The 14,998-nt window shown below is 48.5% G+C and overlaps 1 protein-coding gene across 2 annotated transcripts; it reads left to right on the top strand.

The window, feature by feature from the left end:
- The first annotated feature begins 4,815 nt into the window (after positions 1 to 4,815).
- LOC147031906 (uncharacterized) lies at positions 4,816 to 14,144 on the top strand. Of its 2 annotated transcripts, XM_085869114.1 has the most exons (3): positions 4,816 to 12,468; positions 12,523 to 13,170; positions 13,268 to 14,144. In XM_085869114.1, exon 1 carries the CDS (start codon positions 8,523 to 8,525, stop codon positions 9,897 to 9,899), a length of 1,377 nt encoding a protein of 458 aa, XP_085725240.1. In that variant the 5' UTR covers positions 4,816 to 8,522; the 3' UTR covers positions 9,900 to 12,468; positions 12,523 to 13,170; positions 13,268 to 14,144. The 2 variants fall into 2 exon arrangements, with proteins under 2 accessions (XP_085725240.1, XP_085725239.1); XM_085869113.1 differs by having other exon boundaries at positions 4,816 to 13,170.
- The last annotated feature ends 854 nt before the right edge of the window (positions 14,145 to 14,998 follow it).

Genomic DNA, 14,998 nt, shown 5'->3' with positions numbered 1-14,998 from the left:
TCTGAGTGAATGCTCTTAACCGCAACACCACCGAATCAAGCTATTGAAAGATATGTTCCATTTGCCAAAACAGCATCTAATAAATTCCACATTCACAGAGTGATGCAGCACAATGTGGAGTCACCTGCAAGAAGAAAGTGGGTTTTCCAGAGCATTGTATTGGTTATTAATGAAACAATACACTTTGAGCTGACAGCAGTACTGACAAGGGGATTTGTTCTGCCAAGCTGTCATTTCAATTCAAGAAGCACTCTGCATCTGAATGATGCAAGAAAGTTGACAAACACCCTTCATGCTGGAACCTAGTCCAGGTTTAACAATGCCAAAATACGTTTTGACATCGAGTTCTTCTGCAAGGAAATAGTTGAATTCAACAACTCTCCTCGAAAACTGCCAAGGCAGAAGCATCTTGACATTGGTGTAAGTGGAAATTTGTTGTTGGTTTTGTTGGTTTTGTGTGCAAGTTGTTTGTTTTCTTCTCTAAAACAATATGTTGCTTTAAAAGCTGTTCATGTCTGTTCAATGAAGCATTCTTTTTTAATCTCATCCATCTATAATTCCAGCAATCTCTGTGTGTCTGTCTGTCTGTGACCGCTGTTTCTCGACAACCCCTGGTCCGACCTAATTGAAACTTGCCAGGTATGTTGCTGGGGCCCTGTGGATGTGCCTTTTCAAGGTTTGATATTAATCGGACAAGTGGTTCCCAAGTTATGGCCATTTATTTACCAAACCAATGACAGGACACGGTGCTATGACGTCACAATTGACGTCACAATTCTTCCTTTTTTTGCACGTACGGCCACGGACGTACGGGAATGTACGTACGGGTACGCGAGAGTGAAGGAACGGCCTGTGTGCTTGTTTCTGGCATGCGGTTTGAAAGTTTTTTTTTTTTGCACGTACGGCCACGCACGTACGGGCACGCGAGAGTGAAGGAATGGCCTGTGTGGTTGTTGTTTCTGGCACGCGGTTTGAAAGTTTTTTCTTTTTGCACGTACGGCCACGCACGTACGGGCACGCGAGAGCAAAGGAACGGCCTGAGTGGTTGTTGTTTCTGGCACGTGGTTTGAAATGTTTTTTTTTTTTTTGCACATACGGCCACGCACGTATGGGCACGCGAGAGCGAAGGAACGGCCTGTGTGGTTGTTGTTTCTGGCACGTGGTTTGAAAGTTTGTTTTTTTTTGCACGTACGGCCACGCACGTACGGGCACGCGAGAGCAAAGGAACGGCCTGTGTGGTTGTTGTTTCTGGCACGTGGTTTGAAATGTTTATTTTTTTTGCACGTACGGCCACGCACGTACGGGCACGCGAGAGCGAAGGAACGGCCTGTGTGGTTGTTGTTTCTGGCACGCGGTTTGAAAGTTTTTTTTTTGCACGTACGGGCATGTAAGAGTGAAGGAACGGCCTGTGTGGTTGTTGTTTCTGGCATGCGGTTTGAAATGTTTTTTTTCTTTTTTCGAACGTACGGCGACGCACATACGGCCAAGCACGTACGGGCACGGACTCGTGTATCAAAATGTAATAGTGTTGAAGTGAATGATAGTGAAATGTGTCTTTCATAACTAATATTGGTAATTTCAGTGTGAGGTGTACAATAACATGATATCTTCTGAGAAACATACTTTTGTTCAGATTGCACGTTTTTGGCTATGGAGGTGAGAGAGGAATCAACAGTGATTTATGGCACCATTGAAAGAGGTAAGGAACTCAATAATACTGTCGAACTCCGCTATTCGCGGGAGATACGTTCCTGAAAAATGCCACGAATGTTGGGGCATTGGTTTTATTAGGTCACCTCTACCGAGATGACCTAATAAAGCCGGACCAAATGTCCGTCCGTCCGTCCGTACGTCCGTCAACAATTTTTCTTTCCGATCTTGATGAAACTTAGTATGTGGGTAGAGGTCGATGAGTGTTGCACAACGATATAACTTTTGTCCGGGTTCAAGGTCAGGGTCAAGGTCACGTAAGTTATAAAAATCGCCATTTTCAAAACCTATCTAGTCTGCCATTCTACAAGATATTCGGCAACTGTTTATTGATTATGATAGTAAAAAATATTATCTTGTATCTAACAGGACAGATTTTTGAATTTCCTTCCCGTTTGATCGTCACGTGATCTGGAAGATGGCCAAAAACACCGATGCGATTCGCAAAGAAGGAAGGAAGGAGAAATGAAATATAAATATAAAACACATTTTTAGCCTTTTATATTTCTACATTTTCCGCTGAAGGTGCAAAAGTTTTAAAACCCGAAATGTAAACGTCGGCATTTATTTTCAAAATATAATTTCGTGTGCGTGCCAAAATGCCAAGTCATCTTTAACCGAGCTGCGCAGTAGAACTGCGCAGTCGTCTTCGGTCATAACTGAACATTGAGAACTTGTGGTATTATAGAGATGACCGTCACCCCCACATGGGGGTAATTTTTATTATTATTTTTTTACGTGTTCTATGCTCGTGGAAGAGCAACTTCACAGAACAAATCAGGACACAACATAACAAAGGGAAAAGCAGGAGAAAGGGGAAACACCAACAGTGGGTCGGAGAGCAAAAGTAGATGGAGACGGACAAACAAGGGATTCAGGTAACAATGATGGGTAAGGGAAAACGCAAAGGGTGGAAAATATGGATACATAAGCAAAATTGTGTTTGACCAGTTTGTGATTTTTGTCAAGGTCTGAGGAGAGGGAAGAGGCTGAGCTGCCTGTCTGTCAGAAGGACGAGAGATGTTACGGCAGAGAGTCGAGTCATCAGCAAAGAAAGAAAAAGGATTTTTCAGAGAGTCAGATCATTGATGAAGATTAGGAATAATATGGAGCCTAGAACACTGCCTTGGGGTACTCCAGCCTTGACAGGGAGAGGAAATGAAAGGGTTTCATTGAGAGCCACATGTTGTCTACAAGAGTGGAGGAAGTCAGGAATCCAAGAGTGGAGTTGGCCTTGGATTCCATAGGCAGACAGTTTGGAGAGCAAGGCACAATGCCAAACTGTATCAAAAGCTCAAGTTATGTCCAGAAAGACGGCCCTGATGTCATGTCTGATATTGAGTGTCTCCACTATTGTTGGGAGAGTAGAATCAGCATGTCCAAGGTAGAGTGACCTGTTGTGAATCTGAATTGATAATTAATAATCTGAGATGAGGCTGTTGGAGAAAAGAAATTATTTTATGTCAACTGCGATGATGGATTCTATGACCTTGCTGATGATTGGAACTAAGATAATTGGGCTGCAGATAAGGGGATCCGTTTTTGCACCATTTTTGTAATGCTGTGATGTTGGCCGATTTATAATCACCCAGATGGATATGGGAGACTACTCCTGAAGTGTAAAAAAAATAATAATAATAAATAAATAAAAACCACGAATGTGTAAAGCGAAAATGTAGAAGCAAATCGCACTTTGACCCGTAAATACACGGGGTCGGCAAATGGTGAATCCGTGAATAGTGAGGTCTGACAGTATTAACTCGAGAGTTTATAGAACATATTACCCAGCACAGTGTTAAAGTATATGTGTTTATATATATATATATATATATATATATATATATATATATATATATATATATATATATATATATATATATATATATGTATATATTGTTACGGATTCGCGCCCGCCGGCGTGCTGACGGCCACGTAACTCGAATCGCGGCACATCGCCCACCGGACGGACAATCCAGTCGTGACCCTCTCGGACTAACGCCGGGAACCAGTCACGGGTGGACCTTTCGGTCTCACCGCGATCGAGCCAATCGGCCCCCGAGTGGGATAGGGTTGCTCGCCAAATTCGACCTACCTAAGTACCCACACGGAGGGTAGACCGGGCGATCGCACCTCGCCGCAGGTCGACTTCGGACACGGGCCACTTAAGCGACCCGTTCCGTACTATCGGGATAACCGAGCGGTGTTATTCGTCGACCTCGACGGTTCGGTTAATTATCGGGCGTATTCAGCCCACTACCAACCCTTTACGTGAAGCAAGATGAGGATTCAATGAAAGAAATGACGAAGCGAAGCGGGAAACAGTTCAACATAAAGCACATTTATTCGCGATGAACGGAAAGCACACATATTCAATTCCACCAAAAGCACACAGAAAAGGAAAAGAAACACAATGCAATTTTACACAAAAAGCAAATGCGACAATGCAGATCTAATACCGATTACGCGAGCACACGGCAACACTTATACAATTTTACTTCACAGACGGCGCCGACAACACATATCCAAAACCAAGAAAAAGAACACCCTCAAGGATGAGGCGGGCCTGAGGCCGAGACCGGGTCGGGCCTACCCGTCTGGTGATGAGACGCGGAGCGGCGATGGTGCCTCAACTCCGCGGGCCTCGCGGGCAGTGTCTGGTAGGGGGTGGGAAAGGGGCCCCCTTGGTCGCACTATCTCATCGCGGGGGGGAAACAGGAGGGGGTTGCTGATGCTCGGGGGAAAGGAGGATTTTTACTCTGCCTCGAGTCCCGCGACGAGCGTCTCCACCTCGACCAGGTCGCGCCGTCGGCCTCCCTGGTGTGCAGCTCCCGGCACGACGCGAGCACCCCCTCGTCTGCCCTCGCCGCCTCTCCACAGCTCCGTCCTCTTCGCTCCGACTCCAACGCACACGACGACGACGACGACCAACTCCTTCTTGCTTCTTCTTCCCAACTCCACCGACTGCGAAGTCTTAACTCTCTTGACTGACGAACGCGGTCGCTTATATAAGCCCCGTGGCTTCGCTCTCTCATCTTTGACCCCCTGCCTTCGACCTTTCACCTCGCTCCCCATTGGCCCGAGAAAAAGTGGGCGTGAATGCTTTTTGATCCATAAATTTGCATATAGCGACCGCCCTCCAACGCCCTGGAGGCGGGGCCAAATCGCCCCTCGCTCACCGATTGGACGGAACAAAAGTGGGCGTGTGTCGTTTTTGATCCGTTTTTGGAGCTGAAAATCCGTGGTTTTGTACACGCTGTTCGGCGCGCGCCCTGCACGAGTCCAACACCGGTACCCACAAGCGGCGCAAGAACGGTGGCGATGCGACGGTTGCGAGGTGTGACGTGAAGCGGCGCCGCGGTGGGTGGTTGATGTTGTGGTTGGTGGTGGTAACAATGGCGGTTGGTCCAAAATAAAGATAGTAAAAGAAAAACGGCTATCCTGAAGAGTCGCAGCACGCATAAATGACATGTATTCCCACTAGACAACGGGTTTGGGCCTAACTACACATATACTTACCGAGATACCTCACCTAAGGGACCTGAATGGTGGTTTGCGAATTTGGTAACCACAACACTACCCCCTCCCCTTTTTACAGACTCGTCCCGAGTCGTCAAATTTTCGTGTGCCATCATGTGTAGTTTTCCCCTAGTACATTTTACCTACGGATCCCTGAGTGCGACATTCATGGTATTCGTGTCCCCAAAATAAATAACCTGAGGGCTGCGTAACTATCTAAACAAACTCACTCACACGGACGACTTAAATAAAATTGCCGGCGCTAAGACATACATGCCGGGGGCGCACTCATATGTGCAGTACATCTTAACCTTAACTTACAAATTTTACACTAAACCATGGCCCAGGATCAATGAACTCTGCAAAAAGAAAGCAGTTAGCAGGGAGCCAGGCTGCTCACATGCAGTCTCTGGCTCAAAACAATGCAGGTGACAGGGAACGTGGCTGGCTGCTCACACGCAGTCCAAGGCCTTCCCTTTTGAACTGAACGCAGTGAACCACAACGGTGCATGGGCTGCACAACGCAGTCTCCGTGCCAGCTCAAGTGGCACACGCAATGAGCACAACGAATGGATGCATGAACACAAACACGGTGCACGGGTCGCCACTGCAGGCCCGTGTTGTAGCTGCCAACAGGGCAGTTCTTGCAGCTTGCAAACTGTTGCCTTGCGGATCCTGGCGCACATGGAAATGAACAGGGGGGGGCAAAGCAAAAATTGAACGGGGCTGGTGAACATGGGCAGTGGGCATGGCATGGCAAAGGTGCAGGCAACACAGCCCGCAGAAGAAGGCCGCTGCAGGCAAACACAGCCCGCAGAACCAGGCCGTTGCAGGCAAACACAGCCGGCAGATGAACTGGCCGGCACAGGCCTTGAAGAAAAACAGCCAGCAGATGAACTGGCCGGCACAGGCCTTGCAGCACAGCAGCTGCAGACGATCCAGCCGGCACAGGCCTTGCAGCACAGCAGCTGCAGACGATCCAGCCGGCACAGGCCTCGCAGCAAAACAACAGCTGCCGATGAAGTTGGCCAGCCTTTGCCGTTCCGTGGAGGTTGGTGGAGGGAGTGCGGTGGTGCTGGCCACTTGGAAGGCGGGCTCGGACCTACCTACCTGTCTCCCTCCCAACCTATCGCCTTTGCCTGTCACTGTACATACCCACTCCCTTAATTTGTCAAACCCCAATTTAGCCCCAACTTATTTTTTTGTTGTTTTTATTTTTTACTTCCCCACTATAAATCGTCCCCTAACCCCCTGTACTGTCCTTGTTCGGCTAACCTATCCTGTCACCTAGCCTACTCCCAACCCCTACGTTCCCTTCCCGGAGGGGAGTAAGGGAGAGCTAACGTCCTGTGTCGAGGCCCAACTCAAGCCTCAGAATGGCCTCCCCAGAGTTCGGCGATCTATAACCAAAGTGGGTCCAGCGGCCCACAACGACAGCGAGGGGATGGATGGTGCGGAGGGGTACATCTCCTAATCTACCCTAACAATTTAACTGTTAAACTACCCCGGGGCTTTCAACAAGCGCCTCTCGCTTAAACTATTGGTTCTATAAACCCAGATTCCCGTCGCCTGTGTTGGTGTCCTCACAATTTCAGGCCTCGCCCCCCAATTTTCTCTCCGTGCCCTCACACGGTCTCATGGCTGGGACACGTGGCTCCCCTTGGCAGGCACGACCCTCTGCCGATTCTCCGACGATGGCACCCCCGGGCACTACACTGCCTCCGAGCCTACCAGCTCCCTAACACCGGGGAGTGCCCCCATGGCACCTCCCCTGAAACGCACACGTGGCAGGCTGGCCTCCCGGGCCCCTTTCCGAGGGTCACCCGTGCCCACAACACTGCCCACGCGGCCAATGGCGCTCCGGGCCCCCGCACCAAGCAGGCGCACCCGTGCCCACTACGCTATCCCGGCCCCCCATGGGCCCTTGGCCTACCACGGCCGACTAGCCTGGTGCCCGGGGTACCCACTCAGCGATACTCACCTTTCGCAGCCACGCTCCCAAGCCCGTCAACAGGGCTCCTGCACCCCTCCAAATGGGTCTCGAGCCTACTTTCCCACCAACAACAAAACGACCTCCATTTTTCAATTTGACTAACCCAGCTAACTCACTTTACTCTGACCCCGGGGTCCCTTGGGCGGGAGTCACTCCTCCCCCCAATCACTCATCGCACCATGCATTCCCCATTCACTCCATACACACAGACCCGCTGGCCTCACTCACTCAACAAGTACTCACCTCACAACTCACCAACTCTTCAACACACACACCACTGAACTCTGCCATCCTTCTATCTGCATCCCCTAACTAACTCGTGCTCCCACGTCGTCCCTTAAACTAGTAGCACGTTCCATTTAACCTACGTAGCTAAGCTACGTCCCCTCTACACATCCACAAGTCTGTCTCTGTCTCCAAAATAATCCCATACTCCATTTTCCCAACCTAAATCTGACTAACAATCCCTCTCACTAATCCATTCCACGGACTCCATGAGGACTTACCCCTGCCCCATGAAGTCGGTCTAGCAAAGCTAACCCTTCCCCCTAACTAGTTTCCATCCTGTGCCCCGTGTCAAGGGGGTCTTCCACCCCTTGCCCAGGAATCCTGTGCACCCGAAAGTGAGGCTTGCTGTTTTTTTTTTGTTTTTTTCCATGCGCAGCACCTGCGCGGCAACTCGCGCACTTGGCACCTGCCCGTGACGTCATGCAGCTGCACGTGTTCCTCGTCCCTCCTTGGACGGTACCATCCGGCCGGGATACCCCTCCTGCCGGATTCCAACCACACGTGCAGCCATGACGTCACCGTGCGCATAAAAAAAAACACAAGCCCCACGTCCCGAGGGGTTCCCCACGCGAACACATGTGCTTTGCCCGTTGGAGCTTAACACACACGATCGCGTGGAGAACCCGTCCGGTCGAAATCCATAATCCTGCCTAAACTTTGTCCGTCCGCGGGATCGGCAAATCCACCGCTGGCGTTTCCGGACCGGGACTTCACTCTCGCAAGCGAGCACGTGGTGGTCTCGTGCGTTGCACAGCACGGACCTCGTGCTCACTGCTGGGTGAACCCGGCACGGTCCCCGAAATAGCTAAAGCCGCTACCCGGCTTTCTTTCCTCCCATGTCGCCGTCGTCGCCATTCGACCCACGCACACCTGCGTGTTACGACGCTCACACTCCATTCCGTTACATTCACACCGGGAGACGCGGCTGCGTGCTCCCGCATGCCCACCGACATCTCCCTCACATACCGCTCTCTCACACACACGGTCTCCCTTGCACTCGGCCGTTCACTCACGCATGCTACCTCCCTCGCACACGTGGCTCCACGCACTCGCGGCCTTTCACTCACTCGTGCCTCGCTCACACATGCGGGTGCACTCACCCGCGGTGCCTCATCCACACTGGCCGTTTCATCCACACACACGGCCTCACTCACACACGGTGCCTCACCCACACACGCGGGGGCACTCACCCGCGGTGCCCCATCCACACTCGGCGTGCTGGGAAGCACGTACTCTGGCACCATCGCCACCACACCACTCACACACGGGGTCGCTTCCACACACGGTGCCGCACTCACACCTTGCACCACACACACAGGGACAACCACACTGGGGATTCGTGTCCCCACAAGGGTCTCCGGGGCCTCTATACCCCCCAAGCTTTCCGTGCACCCGTTCACAGCACCCGTCCCCTCAACCTCGCAAAGCACGACCGAACTCACCTGGTCGTGACTCGCCTCAAGGGGGCATACTCCCTCCCCTCGTTCCTGGAGGAGGCCATCCAGGTGCTCGCACTGGGTCCCCACACAGTCCGCGAGCTCACCCCCATTATCCTCCACTACCTCCGTGTGTGTGTGCGCGTCACTTACCCCGTCTTCATCGTGTAGTCTCTCCTCTATTTTTTCTGTCTCCCGTGTCTCTGCCAACTCTTCACCCTTTACCTCCCTTGTCTCAACTATTATTTCCGTTGTCGTCACCTCGTGTCTCGTCTCACACGTTTTGGTCTCCCCATTTAATTTTTCCCTTTTGGTCACCGTTGATTCTTCTGTCACGACCCTCGCCCAACACGCCCCCCAAATTATTTTTTTACCCGCCTCCACCGCGGGCCTGTCAGCCGTTTCACCCCCTTCCAGCTCGTTTGCTCCCACACGTGGGGTCGCCATTCCCAGCTCCCTGGTCACGGCCTTCATGCCCGCCTGCAGGCATCGGCCCATGTTCTGCGTCTCACCCCGCAGCTCTTTCATTTCTTCCCTCATGTTTGTTTCCATTCCGTTCATTTGTTGTGTATTCGCATCCAATTTTTGTGTATTCGCATCCATCTTTTCGTTCATTTGTTGTGTATTCGCATCCAATTTTTGTGTATTCGCATCCATCTTCGCTGTCATTTCCGCCAGCATGGCGCATAGCTGGGCCATGTCGGGTGCACTCAGCTGAGCCGTTTCGGCAAGGGTCGGCGGCTTTTGGTGGAGAGGGGGGGGGGAGGTGTCATACACCGCGGCCGCTGCCGCACCTATTTCGGGCTCTGGGTTCAGTTGGGCGAGTCCGTGTTCCTGCACAATCAACATTTCCTGCTCGGGGATTCCATCCTGAGCCATGGATCCTACGCATTCTACATCCATTTCTAATACCCCCGGCTCCCACTCGCCTTGAGACGCCATCTTGCTTCTCTTAAAGGGTTAATTTGAATCGCTCGTAATTTGGAGGGAATCGGGGGTCGCTTCTCTCACCCCTGGACCGATTCCCGTGAATTTAATTGGAGACAGGACAGCCCGTTTTCCCGTTCTCCGATACCAGTGCCGCGAGGAGGGCGATGGATTTGTATCGCACGACCTGACACCAGTGTTACAGATTCGCGCCCGCCGGCGTGCTGACGGCCACGTAACTCGAATCGCGGAACATCGCCCACCGGACGGACAATCCAGTCGTGACCCTCTCGGACTAACGCCGGGAACCAGTCACGGGTGGACCTTTCGGTCTCACCGCGATCGAGCCAATCGGCCCCCGCGTGGGATAGGGTTGCTCGCCAAATTCGACCTACCTCAGTACCCACACGGAGGGGAGACCGGGCGATCGCACCTCGCCGCAGGTCGACTTCGGCCACGGGCCACTTAAGCGACCCGTTCCGTACTATCGGGATAACCGAGCGGTGTTATTCGTCGACCTCGACGGTTCGGTTAATTATCGGGCGTATTCAGCCCACTACCAACCCTTTACGTGAAGCAAGATGAGGATTCAATGAAAGAAATGACGAAGCGAAGCGGGAAACAGTTCAACACAAAGCACATTTATTCGCGATGAACGGAAAGCACACATATTCAATTCCACCAAAAGCACACAGAAAAGGAAAAGAAACACAATGCAATTTTACACAAAAAGCAAATGCGACAATGCAGATCTAATACCGATTGCGCGAGCACACGGCAACACTTATACAATTTTACTTCACAGACGGCGCCGACAACACATATCCAAAACCAAGAAAAAGAACACCCTCAAGGATGAGGCGGGCCTGAGGCCGAGACCGGGTCGGGCCTACCCGTCTGGTGATGAGACGCGGAGCGGCGATGGTGCCTCAACTCCGCGGGCCTCGCGGGCAGTGTCTGGTAGGGGGTGGGAAAGGGGCCCCCTTGGTCGCACTATCTCAGCGCGGGGGGAAACAGGAGGGGGTTGCTGATGCTCGGGGGAAAGGAGGATTTTTACTCTGCCTCGAGTCCCGCGACGAGCGTCTCCACCTCGACCAGGTCGCGCCGTCGGCCTCCCTGGTGTGCAGCTCCCGGCACGACGCGAGCACCCCCTCGTCTGCCCTCGCCGCCTCTCCACAGCTCCGTCCTCTTCGCTTCGACTCCAACGCACACGACGACGACGACGACCAACTCCTTCTTGCTTCTTCTTCCCAACTTCACCGACTGCGAAGTCTTAACTCTCTTGACTGACGAACGCGGTCGCTTATATAAGCCCCGTGGCTTCGCTCTCTCATCTTTGACCCCCTGCCTTCGACCTTTCACCTCGCTCCCCATTGGCCCGAGAAAAAGTGGGCGTGAATGCTTTTTGATCCATAAATTTGCATATAGCGACCGCCCTCCAACGCCCTGGAGGCGGGGCCAAATCGCCCCTCGCTCACCGATTGGACGGAACAAAAGTGGGCGTGTGTCGTTTTTGATCCGTTTTTGGAGCTGAAAATCCGTGGTTTTGTACACGCTGTTCGGCGCGCGCCCTGCACGAGTCCAACACCGGTACCCACAAGCGGCGCAAGAACGGTGGCGATGCGACGGTTGCGAGGTGTGACGTGAAGCGGCGCCGCGGTGGGTGGTTGATGTTGTGGTTGGTGGTGGTAACAATGGCGGTTGGTCCAAAATAAAGATAGTAAAAGAAAAACGGCTATCCTGAAGAGTCGCAGCACGCATAAATGACATGTATTCCCACTAGACAACGGGTTTGGGCCTAACTACACATATACTTACCGAGATACCTCACCTAAGGGACCTGAATGGTGGTTTGCGAATTTGGTAACCACAACACTATATATATGTGTATATATATGAGTAGGGTAAGAATACTGATTCTGGCTCACTTTTCCCCATGTAAATGAATGGGGGATTTTCAGCGATTTATATTTTTTTTCCCTAAAAATAAATCCCCTTTTTATCCCAAGGTATATTTATTTGTCTCCCCTTTTAACTTGGAGGTTGAACCTCATTGAATTGAACACCTGGGGGTTGAACAGCTCACTCATTGAACCTATAAAGATTTGTTCATTCTCAAATTCCTTCAATAGTTTAATTTTCTTTGCACAATAATCCCCATCTAAAATATTGACAAACAAAAGATTTGAATCTTTATATTTTTTAAGATACCCCATTTGTGCCATTACGAAATGATAAACTTCTCTTAATGCTCTTGTTTGACCACCTCCTGAGCCACAGGTTATTTTTTGTTAAGCCCCGCCCACTTTTCTTTAAGCCCCGCCCACTTTTGTTAAGCCCCGCCCACTTTCCACAAGGTATTCAATAAGCCCCGCCCACTTTTCTTTAAGCCCCGCCCACTTTTGCTAAGCCCCGCCCACTTTTGCTAAGCTCCGCCCACTTTTCATAAGGTATTTTTTCTAAGCCACGCCCACTTTTCCTAAGCCCCGCCCACTTTTGCTAAGCCCCGCCCACTTTTCATAAGGTATTTTTTCTAAGCCACGCCCACTTTTCCTAAGCCCCGCCCACTTTTGCTAAGCTCCGCCCACTTTTCATAAGGTATTTTTTCGAAGCCACGCCCACTTTTGCTAAGCTCCGCCCACTTTTCATAAGGTATTTTTTTCTAAGCCACGCCCACTTTTCCTAAGCTCCGCCTACTTTTGCTAAGCCCCGCCCACTCTTACATCATTTCCAGTTCATCTCTGACTCACAAAGAAATCACTAGAAAATTACAGGATGTTATGGTTTTGAAAAATTTCCCAATGAAGGCTTGCCTAGGCTTGCCCAGGGAATTTCCAAAGGAAACCACACCCACCAGTCTTTCTCTATAAAAGCTTCAAACCCAGGCTCCATTTTAAACATTTGTTTTTGCTGGCAATGGTGTTTTGTGTGCTTGTCTCGAACTCTCTGTCTTCTATGGAACTAAACCTTCAAGTTGATGAACTGGATTCAAACCTCTTATCTATTGAGGTAAGATTTTTTATTTTCCTATTTTCAAACTTTGATTGAAGCATACTCATTTAATAATTAAATAACTTAATTAATACATTATTATTTTCTCTCACAGGAAATTGTGTCTGAAATACGAAATGAAAATACTGCTTTTGCTACAACTTGGGGGAAATTGTTGGCTTGGTTGAAGACCTTATGAGCGACCAAGACCTTGAGTGGGATGACTTTGGTGTTCCTTGGAACTCTCTGTCTTGTATGGAACTAAACCTTCAAGTTGATGAACTGGATTCAAACCTCTTATCGATTGAGGTAAGATTTTTTATTTTCCTATTTTCAAACTTTGATTGAAGCATACTCATTTAATAATTAAATAACTTAATTAATACATTATTATTTTCTCTCACAGGAAATTGTGTCTGAAATACGAAATGAAAATACTGCTTTTGCTACAACTTGGGGCGAAATTGTTGGCTTGGTTGAAGACCTTATGAGCGACCAAGACCCACAGAACGAGTTCGTCCTTGATGACCCAACCAAAGAGTTATACCTTGGAGACCAGCAAAATCCTGAAAAAGAGTTTTACAGCAATAGTACTCATTGTGAGTTATCAAGACAATACCCACTGAACAAGTTATACCTTGATGAGCCAGAATACAAGTTTTACCTTGGAGACTCACAAATTTTGAAAAAATCAGTAAATGAGTTCTGCCTTGATGATTTAAATAACTACCTTGGAGACTCAGGAAAAGGGTTCTGCCAAGATGGTTCTAAATATGGGGCCTACCTTGGAGACTCACAAATTTTGAAAAAATCAGTAAATGAGTTCTGCCTTGATGGTTTAAATAACTACCTTGGAGACTCAGGAAAAGGGTTCTGCCAAGATGGTTCTAAATATGGGTCCTACCTTGGAGACTCACAAATTTTGAAAAAATCAGTAAATGAGTTATCCTTAAGAGACTTTGTAAGTTGGTTTTACTTTGAATACTTGAAATGTGGGTTCTGGATTGATAACTCACAATGTGATACATATCTTGGAAACTCAACGGGAATGTGGTTATACCTTGAAGACTTGGAAAGTTGGGTTTATGTTGGACACTTGAAACTTTTTTGGGGGCTTTTATTTATTTATTTATTTATTTATTATTATTATTATTTTATTTATTTATATTTTGGAGACTTTTAGAGTTGCTATCACTCTTTGGGATCTAAACCTATCGATGTAGTTCTTTGTCGGATGGTGCTTGATGGGAGCAAGATCAAGAAAGTTCTGGGAAGAAAGTGCAGGCTTACTCCCCCTTTTACGTCATCAAACCTGAAAGCCTTAAAAGACAGAATTGGAAGAAGAGAAAAAACGTAAAAAAAAAAAAAATATATATATATATATATATATATATATATATATATATATATATATATATATATATATATATATATATATATATATATATATATATATATATATATATATATATATATATATATATATATATATATATATATATATATATATATATATATATATATATATATATATATATATATATATATATAGGTGGAAATCTCATTTTGAAAAAGACTGTGTTGGGTGAGGATTGAGTTGGGGTTGAGATTTTGAATGTGAGGGTTGGGGTTGAGATTTTGAATGTGAGGGTTGGGACACACACACACATACACATCAACAAACAAAAGTTAAGCCTTGACTATTCAGTTGAGGATTCTGTGTTTGGGGTTCACAGATCTAAGAACGTCCCCCTTGACACACATTATATACTGTTATACACCTCGGACTTGGCCCTCGAGTGTCCACAACGGTGTATAGTAGGAGGGAGTGAAGCGCCAACCTATTGCTCCCATTGCACACACACACACACACAAACAAAAGTTAAGCCTTGACTATTCAGTTGAGGATTCTGTGTTTGGGGTTCACAGATCTAAGAACGTCCCCCTTGACACACATTATATACTGTAATACACCTCGGACTTGTCCCTCTAGTGTCCACAAAGGTGTATTATCTGCTTAGTTTTGTCTTTTGTAATTCCTGTGAATAAAATGAACCTAAAATCTCTTCCCCTTCCAAATCATATATTTTATAAGTCCAAGGAACTGTATCTATTACATCAACAATTTTAAAAGTTC

The sequence above is a fragment of the Eptatretus burgeri genome, chromosome 2 (assembly GCF_056783735.1).
Source record: "Eptatretus burgeri isolate ZD-2024b chromosome 2, Ebu_testis_v1, whole genome shotgun sequence".
NCBI lineage: Eukaryota > Metazoa > Chordata > Myxini > Myxiniformes > Myxinidae > Eptatretus > Eptatretus burgeri.
The sequence above is the reverse complement of the archived record's forward strand: the minus strand, read 5'-3'. Positions and strand labels throughout refer to the sequence as shown.

Coding starts and splice junctions, on each gene's coding strand:
- LOC147031906 (XM_085869114.1), top strand. CDS start 8,523: ATGCTACCTCCCTCGCACACGTGGCTCCACGCACTCGCGGCCTTTCAC.